This window comes from Eufriesea mexicana, unplaced genomic scaffold (assembly GCF_001483705.2).
Source record: "Eufriesea mexicana isolate 0111107269 unplaced genomic scaffold, ASM148370v2 scaffold2234, whole genome shotgun sequence".
NCBI classification, from domain to species: domain Eukaryota; kingdom Metazoa; phylum Arthropoda; class Insecta; order Hymenoptera; family Apidae; genus Eufriesea; species Eufriesea mexicana.
The window spans coordinates 135,312-149,846 of record NW_016910327.1 but is presented as its reverse complement, the minus strand read 5'-3'; the positions used below and the strand labels follow the sequence as shown (position 1 = coordinate 149,846).

Below are 14,535 nucleotides of genomic sequence, written 5' to 3'. Positions count from 1 at the left end.
GGGAAAGAAGAAGGCTGTATTTTAATTTAATAAGCAAAATAAAATGAACAATAAAATACAGTTATTTTTTAAAATAAAAGCATACTTTAACATATCAATTATATGATTTTAGTTTTTAATTTAATTGTAATAATTACATAAACAATAACGTTTAATTATTATCAGGAACAACCTAAATTGCTTGTAGGTAAACTTATCTTCTGTGGAGCAGGGCTGACTATAGTAATATAAAGTTTAAAAAAGTTTTTATATTATCATCTGTATTGAGAATAAAAATATTACTTCTAATTGTAATTTTTATAATTGCTGTAAAATTTTAATAACGTTTATAAACAACTCTTCAAAATAGTAAGTTTTAAGTTAACAAGTTATAAGACTGTACGAATATTATAATTTAATAGAAATTGTTATATATTATAAATGTGACTGATATATTAAGATGATAGTTTATTGTATTTGTTTATATATTTTAATTGCTGAATTAATAAAGTTAAAATGTGATTGTATAATAATAAAAAAATGTAGAATTATTTATTTCCAATATCAAATTTAATAATTTTTTTTTGCTTTTTAACATTAAGTAAATATTTAAATATCTTTTAAAGTCATTTTTATTTGACTATCTAAAATATTAGATTTCACGAAGCATATTAAGAAACAAATCGTCTTTTATATTTGTCGAGTTTAATCATGTAAATGAAAAAGAGTAAATCAATTTTACAAATATTAAATTTCAAAAAGACGCAAATTTTTTGATCGCAAAATGTCAAAATAAAGAATATAACCAGTGTACAAAGTAATTACTGTATTTAACTCATTCTCCAGAACATATGTATACGTGCAGATGATAATGTGGCAAAGCGACAGCAAAATCGTTCGAAAATTCAACCAAGAATATTGTTCGTTACTAAATTTTTTAATCAGGTACGCTGAGACTTGCTTGCTTCTATAAAATATATAGTGCAATCAGAGAATAAACGTTCAAATAATTCGTACGTTTAATTTTAGTAGTTCTCCTTTTGTATTTAGTAATTTATTATATCATTCTTTTATTCCTTTACACATATTGTTATGATCTCGATGATCGTACGAAACGGTGAACATGTAAACTAGGTAATTACAAATAATAAAAATAAAAAGCCTCTCATAAGATTTCTCTTCTAAACGTTCAGCTATTCAATTTGATTTATGTATATATTTATATATATATACTTATATGTATTTTATATATATATAATATGTATAATCTATATATAAAATACATAACAGAGGCTCGCACAATGTTTTCATTGTTTTACAATTCACGATGTTTAAATTAGCAATTATTTTTTTTTTTCTCATTACAATCAGTGCCAGCCAGTTTTCTCTTCTCAGCGTCCGCTGTATGTCGATTCGATAATTACAAAAATTTTTATGTACCTTGCAACTCCTACGTTTTGTCATATTCCTATTATAATACAAGAATTGTTTTTCTCACTTCGCTTCGCCAGACATTTAATCTTACACCTTTAAGAAAAATTTACACAGAGCTCATAACATCATGAATGAAATACAGGTATTATGTACAAATATTTATAATTATACATATATACTTTATTCCTCCAACTTCATTTGAATACGATCGTCCTATAATTTTTCAATTCGCGATCCCGCCTGGATAGCTGGGTAACTCGACGAACGACTCGTGTAAATGCAACCTAGTCTCGCGATCTTCGTCATATCTGATAACGTAAAAAATATATATTATCGTTCACTTTCTTCTTTTTTTTTTTAACGTTTAGGAAACGAACAAATAAATGTTTTCCATTTGAATCACAATAATACATTCCAACGAAAAATTAATTCTTACCGGTTTGAAAATTTAATCGTTTTTTATTTTTCAATTTCACGAAATAACCATAATTACCATTTCATGGTACACTTTCTTTCGTTACCTCTATTTTATATAGCTTATGATACAAAGAAGTCGATAATATTTCATAATGATTTAGGATGAGAAAAAAAGAAAAAGCTTTATCATCACGCGCCGCGAGAATCACTTATCCTTAAAGTGGTTGTTTGAAAATTTGTAGAAGCATCATATTAGAATTTCAAGTACAAGCATTATGCTATTAAGATCTTTGCTATTTTCGTATCTTAACGTATCAGTTTTTATAAAACAAAAATAAATAAATAAATATATGAAATAATGTTTGTTCTATCATTTTGATTTCCAAATGGCGTCCAATCTAATTCATTTGAATTAAAATAAAATTATTCTAATGGTTCTATCTTTTCATTAGTTGTTATTATAAACTGCTAAAAAAAATTCTTCAAATACTGGCAAAGATTTACCTAGGAAAGTGCTTTTTTTTAGTTTCTTCTCACCCATCCATTCTTTTTTAGTGCTGAAAATTTGAAAAACACTGGCTTTAAGAACATTTAGGCCTTTCTAAGTTCCAAGTATAAATATACTTACACCTGTATCTATAATATACGGACAACTCGGAAGAAATAATTGATCTGTGACTCGATCGAATCGATGTGTGTGTAGCATTTTATGGATGCTTCTCGTCATTTCTCAGAGTTCCACGATTCACACAAACCAGACCATGTTAATATATGTAGATGATAATAGTATTACGATCGAGGAAATGATTCAACACGACACGTTCAGTTTGCCCGAAAAAGTATAAAAGTTCCTTACTAAGAGTATCTCTGGATTTAAAGTTAGATACAGAAGTCGAACGAACAGCTAGGAGTTCCCGAGCTAAAACCGATCTAAAGCAGAAGAAATTCTTAGACTTTTTACACGATGGTCTTGGGGCCGGAATACGCCATCATCATCACCACCATCATCACCATCATCATCATCAGTATCATCATCATCATCATCATCATCATTATCATCATTATCATCATCATTATCATCATCATCATCATCACGCTATGTGCGATGCCTTACCAACGTTATCTTGACAGAATAAGATTACTCGATAATAAAACAAAAGAGAGACGATAATATAGCCATGTAATTGCAATATGCAATTATATAAGCAAAATCATAAATTCCTAACAAATACATTTCATAAAAAGGTTTTCTTTACATTCTACGTTTTCTTGTGGTTGACTTATGAAAAACATACAATAATTATATTAATAATAATTAATAATAATATAATATAATATAATAATAATACTATAATATTGATTGTAATTAACTATAACGTCCATAAAGTATTTTCTTCGCCCTTCATTTTTTGTACACGATTACTAAAAACATTTCTTCCGCTTCTTGTTGAGAAAATAAATATTAATATTAAATTTGAAATATTATCTCGTTTTTTGTTTGCTTTTTTCTTTTATCACTGATCTGCAATCACTTCAACTACTGTCTTTCGTTCGTGTTAACTAATTACAGTACATTATTATAGTCTAAATCGGCAAGTCGACTTGCCTAGTAAGTTTATAGGCCTCTTTAATAATTATGGAACATTGCCGTATCCTCTTCTCTTCTAGTACATCCTTTTCACCATTTATATCTTCTTTCTTTCCTTACAACGCACAACCACACCTTTCTTTTGCGATGATTTTGCAAACTTTTCGCATCTTTTTTATCATACTTTTGTTCTCTCACTTTACACTAAAATTCAAAATAAACGAGTTGATCGCTGCTCGCAACGTGAAAGAGCTTTCTTTTAGAGGCCTGGTTCAAGAGGTCACCTATGGTTACTGCTGCTTTGATCGTTCATATCATACAGAACTTGTGCGATTGTTCTCGATGATTCGACATTGCTTAATGCGACACCTGCCAAATGTGGTTCGTACGCTCTAAGATGCCTGAAAATCAAAACACAAATGATATTAAAATGTGGTCAATTTAATTAGAATATAGTTATTTGTCTATAATTTTATTGATACGAAAAGTACTTATAAAAAAATGATAAAAAGGTAAAAAGATAAGTAATGGGGTTGAAGGCTGACGGAGGATGGAGGGGTTGGGTTGTAAGAGAAAAGAGAGAGAGAAGAAAATGAACGATCGTTAAAAAATTCGGGGATTCCTATATTCTTACGTCGCGAGATATTATCAGAGTTCACTCGACCCGAACGTCTGTAATTTGGATTCTCGCACACCCCTACAAAAATCATTTTCCGTTTGGATATAAATGTTCTTTAAGAAACTTTAAGAAAGATTCGCAAAAGTTATATTTAAATTTGAACACAGTACATTTCAGAAGTGTACCAAACGAATTATAAATATTTAATTATTATTATTACTTATTTCTTTACTGACATAAATTAGTAAGAAATTAAAACAAACTTTACCTTCTGCCATGTGTTGAATATATGACTAGGTTTCTGAGAATAAGAGCTGCAGTCAAGCGAATACTTTTGGTCACTGGACCTTCGTTGTCATCCTGTTGAAAAATCACAAAATATTTAAGGATTAAATTGACGACATGTCATACTAAATTATGAATTAAAATAAAAAATAATCTAGCCACACTTTTTAATTAACACTAAACAAATACAGTATGTCAAGAATATGACAATTATTTAATGATGTTTGAATTAATTAGTTGCAACAGCTTTGAACATTAGTAAAATACAATTATGAGAACAAAATGAAAACACTGATTTGGGAAATGATGTCATATGTGAATAGATTGCACAATTTCATGGAAAACATCAGGAAAAGCACTGATATTCCATTTTCACATTACAAGGCAACAAATGTCAAATTATTCTTTCATGTGATTTTTTTTATAAAATATATCGACGTTGTGAATAAAACATAAATTTATAATGCTAATAATAAATAACATAATGTGAAAACAAAAAGTTATTTATAGCATGCTATGTAAAATTATATAAAAAATACTTTTTAAATATCTTTTCAAAAAATGTTTACATAAATTTATTACATAATAATACAAAAAAATTGATTTTAGGTAAAATCACTACAAAAGGTATCATATACAATAAATTTATCATACAAGGCACGTTAACATTCTTTGGTACCAAAAATGTTTATACGCTGAACATAATTTTATTTAAATCAATTGCTAATGAATAATCCAATATCCTTAAAAAAGTTCTTTCCTGTTTAAAAATTGTATAGAAATATAAAAATTTTCATACTTTATAAATATAACTCTTAAATTGCAATGAATGCAAAAGATAACTTTTCTGTATTAAAAGCGCGACAAATATTATACATTATGCTGTTTAAAAAATTATACCAGCACCCTTCATCATCGTAACTACACTTCAACTGTGTGAACACATAAATTATATAACGACGTTGGCTACGAAATGAAACTAAAATGAAATCCATGCTAATAAAACACGCGTTTGTTGTACCGTGAAACGTAAAACTAAAAATTAAAAAGACAACATATGTTACGAAAAACAAAAGAAAATGAAGCGCAAAAAAAAGTAGGCGGCAGGAACAGCGCACAAGGGCTGTGGCTGTGAATCGTGAATCCTTTTTTTTTTTCAATTTCTGAACACGTTTTTACCTGTTCTGGTGGAGGATTTTGCCCAGGTCTGGGAGAAGAAGAGCTTGAGGTGGCTGCAGCGGGCTTGGTCGGCCTTTGCTGCTTTGCCAAGAGAATAAGAAATTTCATTACATTAACAAAACTCAATAGACTCTATGAACCGTGGGACTATAAAGGATTCTCCGAAATATTGACACAGAATATATAGTTAAACGTGTTATTTTTAATATTAATATATTGTGCTATTTCAGGTCATAATTTTAGTGCATTCGTTACCCCCATGATCGAGAAGTGTTTTGTGCTTCTTTCTTTTTACCAAAACTACCATTAACTTATGGCTATTTGCATTATCATAATTTACGCGACTTGTGCAATTTTGTAGAATCATACTAACCATCAACTCCTTTGGATTTACAAATTCCAAAGCGTGCCGTTTAATAGCGTGGAATGCTGCATTTGGTGCATATCCAGGGTGATGAGGAGTCGGCGGTATCGACGTGGAAACTTCGGTTTTGCCTGTTACCGTTAACTGTTTCCTCCTTATCGACATTGTCTGTAAAATATTACAGTGCAATTTTAGTTAAATTCTTTCTCATATACTAAGAAGTAATATAGAAAAAAGAAATTTTTAAAAAATGAGGATTGCTATACTTACTTCCGCATTACAATGCCTATCATATAAATGTGTCATTAACGAAAATCTGCGCCTTTTTAAAGCATCGCAGCTCGCCCAAAGACATAATATTTCTTCCCCACCAGTTGGACAATGTGCCTCGCATACATGAAGATAAACTTCGTGTGGTGTTTTAAATTGTCTGTACAAATATAAAAATGTATGTATTAACATTAGACAATATTACTAATTTATTTCTTATAATAATAAGAGGAAACGATGAAATGATCAATAATTAATATTCTTTTTTCATTTTAAAACATATAATGTTTTCTTTAAATTCTTAAGTATCATCACTAAATTAACTTCTACTGAGAACCAATGAATTACCTTAAACAACCCCGCCATTCACACAAATAGGCATTGGGATCAATTTTTATCGTGATGGTCTTTTCCGGTTGATTCTGACTTGTAGACGGTTTAGATTCCGGTTCCGTGGAAGTTGAGGAACTGACAGTCTTCATTACTTTAGCGGGTTGTTTTGCGGCCAATCCGTGCGTTGCAGCTGCTTGATGAGGCGTTGTGGGTCTGGTAGGTGGTGGAGTAGAGGCTGGAGTTGGTGTCACCACTCTTGATGGCACACTCGTCGACACTGGTGTTTGTTGGGCCATCGCGGGAATTGTAACGGTCACCGTATTCGGATTCGTTTGTGCTACGGAACTATTCACTATTATAGAAGTTTGTGGTATTGTGCCAGATGTTGGAACCAAAGGTGGAGGTATATTTCCGAGAGCTGGACTCTGCAAGATAGGACGCGAGACTTGTGTAACGACAACCTGCTGTCCCTGAGGTGTGACGGCCACCATTTTTTGTTGAGTCGGTTGAGCAGCTGCTTGAGATTGCAAAATAATTATTGTTTTTGCTCCTGTTCCTTGCTGCTGTGTCGTCTGAGCTACCAGCACAGTTTGCGCTTGACCCTGAACCAACGTCGTTTGTGGTTGAGCTAGAACGTAATTTTGGCCGGGTACACCACCAGATACGACGTACTGTAATTGACCTCCTGCTCCTTGTTGCAATAAAACTTGCGGTTGAGGTTGTGCCTGCCTTCCTTTTACTGGACCAGTTGGTATAATAACCTGGTTATTAGGTTGAATTGTTTGTTGTACTACTATTTGCCTAGGTGCTGTGACGATGAGTTGTTGTTGAGGTTGAGGTTGTTGTTGCGGCTGTGGTTGTGGTAGTGGTTGTGGTTGTGGTTGTGGTTGTGGTTGTGGTTGTGGTTGTGATTGTGGTTGTGATTGTTGTTGTGGCTGTGGCTGTGACTGTGGCTGTGGCTGTGTCTGCGGTTGCGGTTGCGACTGTGGTGGCTGCTGCTGCTGCTGCTGCTGCTGCTGTTGTTGTTGCTGTTGCACCTGTGGTTGAGGTTGTGGTTGTGTTGATTGGTGTGATTGCTGCTGTGGTGGCTGTTGGAGTGGTTGTTGTTGTTGTTGAGGTGGCTGTTGATTTATTTGATTAACAAATATGTGAGGTTCCTCTTTTATTGTGGTAGGAGATTCTTCCTTAACATTTACATTGTCATCAAGATCAGTTTCATCTTCTATGCAGTCTGCGGCTAAAGCAGCATAAAGGTTTGCAGCTGTAGAAGACACAGTTGCTTTCTCGCTATCTTTGTCATCGTCTTGTTCTTCAGACTTTATACTCGAGACAGTGGATTCGGCGGTAGTAGAGTCAACAGCAGGATCCGGTGACATTGTACCATTGGAATATTTTACTTTCTTCACGTCAACTTCATCTGATTCGCTGGCAGCTCGCTTTATCCCTCTAGGTGCTTCGAATAAAGTATCCTCGGATACATCTGTCTGTATAACGTTTCCCTCTTCTACTTCGGCTTTTATTTTAATGTCAGTAGGAGATTCTTTTAGTACTTTTTTAATATGATTTTCTACTAAATCCATTCCTTTCTCGTTAATAGAATTTTTTCCTAAAACACCATTCAAAATGGGCTCTTTATCAACTTTCCTTTCTAACAAATCTGCAAGCATCATACTTTGCAGGGGTTTTTCTTTAGATGTTATACTAGATGAATCTTTTGAGGATCCGTCATCTTGTGCATCGATATCCATATTGCTCGGTGCACCATTTAACAATATTCCTTCGAAACTCGTCAAAGAGTTATCCTCCTCTATGCCGACACCAGAACAATCCCTACTACCACCGATACCACTACTAGATGCTAAAGAATTATTTGTTGAGTCCGAATCTTCGGCGATTGATGTACAAGTTGAACGTTGACTCGTTTTGTTTACTGTAGTTACGATTGTAGTTGGAGGCCGACATACTTTAATAGTTGACGATATGTGATTTTCAGTTGAATTTAAAATCACTGTGGAAGAAGTAGTCGATGTTGCGATTTGGTTGATATTTTCATTATCATTTACTTCAGTCTAAAAAAGAAAAGTATTGAATTATGACTTCATAAGAATTAAAAATTAAAAATATGCAAAGTTTACATAATTTAGTATAAAAGTCATTTTGTACCTTGTCACAATTATTAGTCATAATAAATTTGGCTCCATTGAGCCTTTGTATTTTTTTGGCAGGAATGGGTGTGATAGCTGGTTTTTGTTTCGAGTTGACAGGAGTCTTTGGGAGTATTGTTGTTACATTAGTGGTAATTGCAGCTGGTTGCGATATATTGGTTAACTGTTGTTGTAATAGCCTTTGTTGTTGTTGACGTTGCGCAACCTATATAAATAGTACGATTTACATTTATAAAATATTTATTATTCTTTGGAGAATTATTTTTTGTATTTTCTTATTTACTATAGCAAAGAAAATAACTTCAATTTCGAAAACCATGCTTTTGTTAGTAGAATACAAAATACTATTATTTTCACTGAACTCAAAAATAATCACGTTGTTAAGTATTACTTGAAAATTTTAACTGAACAATATACAAATGTGTAAAACTTATTTCCTAGACTAAAGAAAATGGCATAACAAAAACATAATATTTATAACTACTTCAAAACGCAAACATTCAGAAAGAAAACTCTTTGAAATCAAATTTATTAAGACATACATTCAACTAAGTACGATTCCAAGTGCGATCTTATCCTGTAAAATGGTTTTTCTATAATATAAATACAAATTATTTTAAATTCAAACTTAATAATTCTACACATTACATTCTATTTAACTAATCCACTATTATATAAACATGCTATGCTTCGTATACATATTTCAAATTTTTTGGTTTGAACAGAAAATCAATCTCTTTAACCATCCTACAATCTATGGTTGCACTTTAATGTACTAAAATTTTTTTAAGATGTTTACAAAATTACTGCATATATATAAAAGAAACGATAATCATCAGACTTGTACAAGGTGAATCTAATAAAAATGGTCTCTTTAAGAGCTGGAAAGGATAAAATAAGTTAAAAATATTCTATCAATATATCAGTCATCTATATTTTATATAAATGTTGTTTAACGAATTGTTATACATATCTATCAAATAATGCTGCAAAGCAATTGGTTAAAATACACTTGAAAATAAATAATTTATCACAGATGTACTACAGCAATTAAATCTGTACAACTGTAAATTATAACTACATTATAAGAAAAATTTACTAAGAAATTTATTTAATTGGGTATACACTATTAATACTATATAGTTCATAGATATTTTTCAGTTTATTTCTTTTTTTTTCTCTTAACCTTAGAAGACATACCGCTTAAGAAGACCATCTTTAGACAGATCCTATATATTAAACTCAACTCAATGTCCTATATATGTATAAAAATACTACAGTTTTCATTGTTAATGTACAACAATGATACCTGGTTGCTGGTTATTAGCTGGTTGGCACTGATGCTGGATGCGATGCTAGCAGTAGTGTTTGTTACACAGGCAGTAGGGGTAGACACACAAGTCGCAGCAGTACTGGGCATGCAGTCGCTGCTGACCGTTACCTTAGTAGCCAGAAGGCTTTTTATTATGGAACTGGATGTAGTACCACTTCGATTATCTTCCTTTGCAACTACCTGGACAGTTTGACACTGTTGTTGTATTTGCTGGACTTGTTGTGGTTGTGGCTGCGTTTGAGAGCCACTTGACAATAATGCTTGACTCAGATGAGGATGCGATACTGACACCTAATTAACAACGATCGTAATGTAATTATGATATTGTTATAGATATTACATATAAGCAAAAACATTATTAGAATTCGGAAATAATTATTTATTCAGTTTTAAATAGATATGATGAAAGTAAAAAGTTCAACATTTAAACAATATTACTTTACTAGCTTTATTTAAATTTCTGCATTATAAGATATTATATGTTAGGTACGTCATGTAGTATGCTAATTATTTAGCTATATGCAATGAACAAATTCCAGCACTGGTAGTGAATTTTATCAATTATGAATAATTATATGAATAAAACTAAAGAACTAATTTTGTTTTTTATGAAATTTATAAGGCATAATAGTTAAACACTTTCTCGTTATAGCACTTTATTTATTATTAAGCATGATATGATTTGAAGTAAAACAAGTAAAATTAATCAAAAACAAAATTTATAGAACTTGTTATTGAAGAATATGAGATAGCAAGAATCTTACATTATACTATGACACAAATTACACCTGCATGAAGGATATGCCAATCAGAAATATATACTTCAGAAATACAAAATCTATATTGATCATGCAGCAAAAAAGTTTTTTAGCTAATAATATATTTTTAACTATTACCGATAAAAGTTTAAAACAGATAGAATTGTAAGCTTTGTTATAAATAACAGTTAAATATATTAAGCAAAAAGATCCATTTTGAATACATAAAATATTATTTTTAAATAATATTTATAGTAACCATTTATGCATATAGTAATATTTATATTTTATATTTATATTCAATAAGCTTATTTGCTTCATTATAGCAGCTGTTTACAATCAAATCCCACTCATTTGAAACTAAGAAGAACCATGTCTTCATATATTTCATATACATATGTTTGATACTAAACAATCATTTTATAAAAGAAATATTTTTAAAAATTATGTTTCAATAATCTGGATTTCAATGTTCACACATCTACTTATCTGCATGCACGCACGTGTAGCATTGGGGTACACGGGATTTAAGACATGCAAAATGTAACTTTGTTAAGGAAAGCCCATATTATAACAGCATAGTGAAACCATAACCAAAATAAGAACCAAGGTCATGAGTGGTAGAGAGAATGGTAGAAAGCTTAGGACTTGGACCCACCTGACTTTTAGAATCAACCTTGGTGACTGGATTTTGGGACTGAGTTGCAGTGTTCGAGATATTGGATGGTGGTTTTGGCGGAGCAGATAACTGGGCTTTTAGGATAGGTGATGCAGGGGCAGGGATTCTTGGAGGCCCAGATGCAGGATTGTCTAGGGCCGTGCTATCAGGAGCAGGACTTATACTCTTGATTGTACGCTGTTGTACGGGAAGCACCTTTACTGGCGTTGTGTTGACTGCTGGAATTGGAGCTGTGTTAGTCCCAACCGCAGTTTGGCTCGGATAAGTTACTTGGGGAGGTGTGGCCCGTACTCGGATTCCTTCGTAATACTGAGTACCACTTGTTTCACCTTTCAATGGATTTGGTCCGACGCTTCCACCAAATACAGATCTATAGAAAAGTATATTTTTATTAGTACATTGATTTTTAGTTAATATAATCTGTATGAATGGTAACTCTTTGTATTCGGATCAATTGCTCATAGCAATACCTCGTAAGTATAGTTTATGTAATAAGTTGAGAGTTGCATTCTTCGTTTAAGACAATAAAACGATGTATTCCATTCCGTTAAACAGAAGAAACAACACAAAAGAAAAAAAACAAAAGAAGACACCGATTGAGAGAGAGGAGAGAGAAAGAGAGAGAGACGCAAATACCTAAATTGCATATGAAAAAATGTTTCTGAAGATTTTATACTTTATTTTTGCCATTCTTTATTTTATATTTAATTTGTCATTCGTTTTATATATTAGTGAAGATGGGCTTGAAAGGAGTTATACTTCACTATTTACCTAACACATCTTGGAAAGTGAAGTGGAGCAATAACACCTCTTCTACCAATTTTTGTGCAGCAACCAAGATATTTTTTGTACAATTCTTCTTGTTCTATGCGTACACCTAGTGCAGGTTCGAAGGTAGCTCTTAACCAACTCAGAGCAAACTGCTCATTTTCTTGTATAATTTGTTGATGTGCATGTTGCTGTTGAAGTGAATTATTCGTCTCCACCGCTTCTAAACAGATATGCAAAACAAATGTAGATCTACCATTATTTAGGTCTTATTCTAAAAAATTATTTTAATATCTTTGCACGTACTGTGCGTTGTAGATTTTGTTGCAATCGCAGCTGGAGTTGTTGGCCGCGAAGGTGCTGGGCTAACAGGAGCTGGTGTCGCAGTAACTGTGGCTGGAGTAGTTGGTACAGCGGAGGACACTATTGCAGTTGGGGCAGTAGCGGTAACTGGAGTGTTCTGAGTAGTATTCGGTGATGGCGCTACCGTGGATACTGTTTCGATTACTCTCATCAGAATACAAGCTTTTGGCCCGTAACTCTGCGCTTCTACAGTAACAAGAGCGACTAATGTGTCGATAGCTCCGCGTACCCGCGCGACGCTAGTACATGGCCTTTCACCTAATGAAGTCAACGCGTACAAACATTCCAAAGTATATACTAAAAGAGCTATGTCGTTTAGAGCTAAAAACCTGTAATTAAACACAAATATAATTTTCTGTGTCATTTATGATATACTTTGTACATGTATTTGTCTATTAATTACAAATATAGTTGTGGTTCATCATTAAAACTTTCATGTACTTTTCTGATTTTAGAATCTTATCTTTAGAAGATAAAAATTATAAAAATATGGTGAAAGATATATTAAAAGCAAAAGTTTATATACTATGAAATTTATAAAAGGTAATTTACCTGCATATAAGTTCATATACATTGTCTTCTAATCCAAATGTAACAATTTCTTCATTGCTGTCTTGTTGGCTAATTTTATTAAGCACCTCCAAGCAGGAAATAACGATAAACCTGTCTTGGGATTCAATTCCCTTTGCCACACATGACAATACAACATCTGTTATCCTTTCACCAGCTTCTTTTAAGATTATTTCATTTGCTATATTCCCTAATATGTCAAAACCAAGCTGATGCAAATTGCTCCACCTTGCTCTCACACACAGTAATACAAATCTCAAGAAACATCGATTCCTTCCCAATATAGTTGCGTTTTCTGGAGTAAAACTTAGGTTCCGTAAGATTGACGCTATTTGTAGCACACGTTGCCCATAAGGATCCTGCGTTCCCAGAGTCCGTCCAACACAAAACAAATCTTTATCCTCTTCCTCAAACTTTATGGAGTTTTGATTCTGATCTTTTAAACTTTCATCTTGATGCAATCCAATTGGATCTAATCTTGAACAGTCTGGGATCACCTGTACAACATATTTCATTTTATAAGACAAATCATACACTATTCTAGCTAAAGACATACAGTAGCATTTCATGTTTAATTTAAAATATAGACTTATGTTGGCATAATTTAACTTAGACATTGTATTTCATTACAAGGAAAAGTGATTACTTTTGTATTTATAAGAGAACATATTTGTCCTTTCAGCACATATTTTAAAGCAACAATATGTAATTCATATCTTTCACTGAAACTGAAAGGATTAAAATCTAAAAAAATTAAATTAGACATGAAGTCACTTAGAAAACCTTTCCTAAAGATGAAACCCATTAATTATTAAGACATACAGTATCTCATTCCATCTTACCCCATCGATTTCCATCGACGTAGAAGCCTCATCGTTCTCCATCGACACGGTGCTTTTGTTCTGCTTCTCCCTCTCCAAGATTTTCCGCCTAGAGAAGGTCTGTGGACTGGCTGTCGGTTTCTTCATGAACGTCCTCTCGTTCGTAAGATCTATCACGTCCTGGGAGTCGAGGACATCCGACCAGAACGAGTTGATCGAGTAATTCCTCACTCGGGAATAAACCTCGATGAAGAGCTGCCGCGTACCAGGTGAATCGAAGACACCCGCGTGCGCCAGGAGTATGTTCACGAGACGGGGATACTTGTCGAGACGTAGGATGTGCTTGCCCTCGTTCGACAGCAACGTGCAGACGTTGATGGCGAAGTCTTGCTCATTGGGAAGAGGCGAGAGGAGCGATAGTGCGAGTTTATCGTAGTTGGATGGTTTGTAGAGGTCCGACGAAAGGCCATTGTAATCACGAAGAGATTCTAGAAAAGACATGTGAAAGATAGAATGTTAATGTATTGTTAATAGTATGATTTTTATTTTACAAACGATACTGTTACTTAAGTACAATTTCTTTTTCTTTTCTTTCTTTTTTTTTTTTTTT

General features: G+C 32.7%; 1 protein-coding gene across 3 annotated transcripts in view; it reads right to left on the bottom strand.

Annotated features, from left to right (window-relative positions):
• Positions 1–3,232: 3,232 nt before the first annotated feature.
• Bap170 (Brahma associated protein 170kD) overlaps positions 3,233–14,535 on the bottom strand; it is a 76,439-nt gene continuing 65,136 nt past the window's right edge. Inside the window, exons 5-17 of one of the 3 annotated variants that reach the window (XM_017903448.1) lie at positions 13,947–14,413; positions 13,087–13,601; positions 12,478–12,863; positions 12,175–12,394; positions 11,383–11,773; positions 9,943–10,257; positions 8,632–8,838; positions 6,484–8,537; positions 6,136–6,295; positions 5,875–6,033; positions 5,502–5,579; positions 4,306–4,397; positions 3,233–3,819 (exon numbers count right to left, since the gene is read on the bottom strand). In XM_017903448.1, the coding sequence (XP_017758937.1) occupies positions 3,699–3,819; positions 4,306–4,397; positions 5,502–5,579; positions 5,875–6,033; positions 6,136–6,295; positions 6,484–8,537; positions 8,632–8,838; positions 9,943–10,257; positions 11,383–11,773; positions 12,175–12,394; positions 12,478–12,863; positions 13,087–13,601; positions 13,947–14,413 (5,165 nt within the window). In that variant the 3' untranslated portion in view covers positions 3,233–3,698. The remainder of the gene's footprint in view (positions 3,820–4,305; positions 4,398–5,501; positions 5,580–5,874; positions 6,034–6,135; positions 6,296–6,483; positions 8,538–8,631; positions 8,839–9,942; positions 10,258–11,382; positions 11,774–12,174; positions 12,395–12,477; positions 12,864–13,086; positions 13,602–13,946; positions 14,414–14,535) is intronic. The other 2 variants (XM_017903449.1, XM_017903450.1) reach the window with 2 other exon arrangements.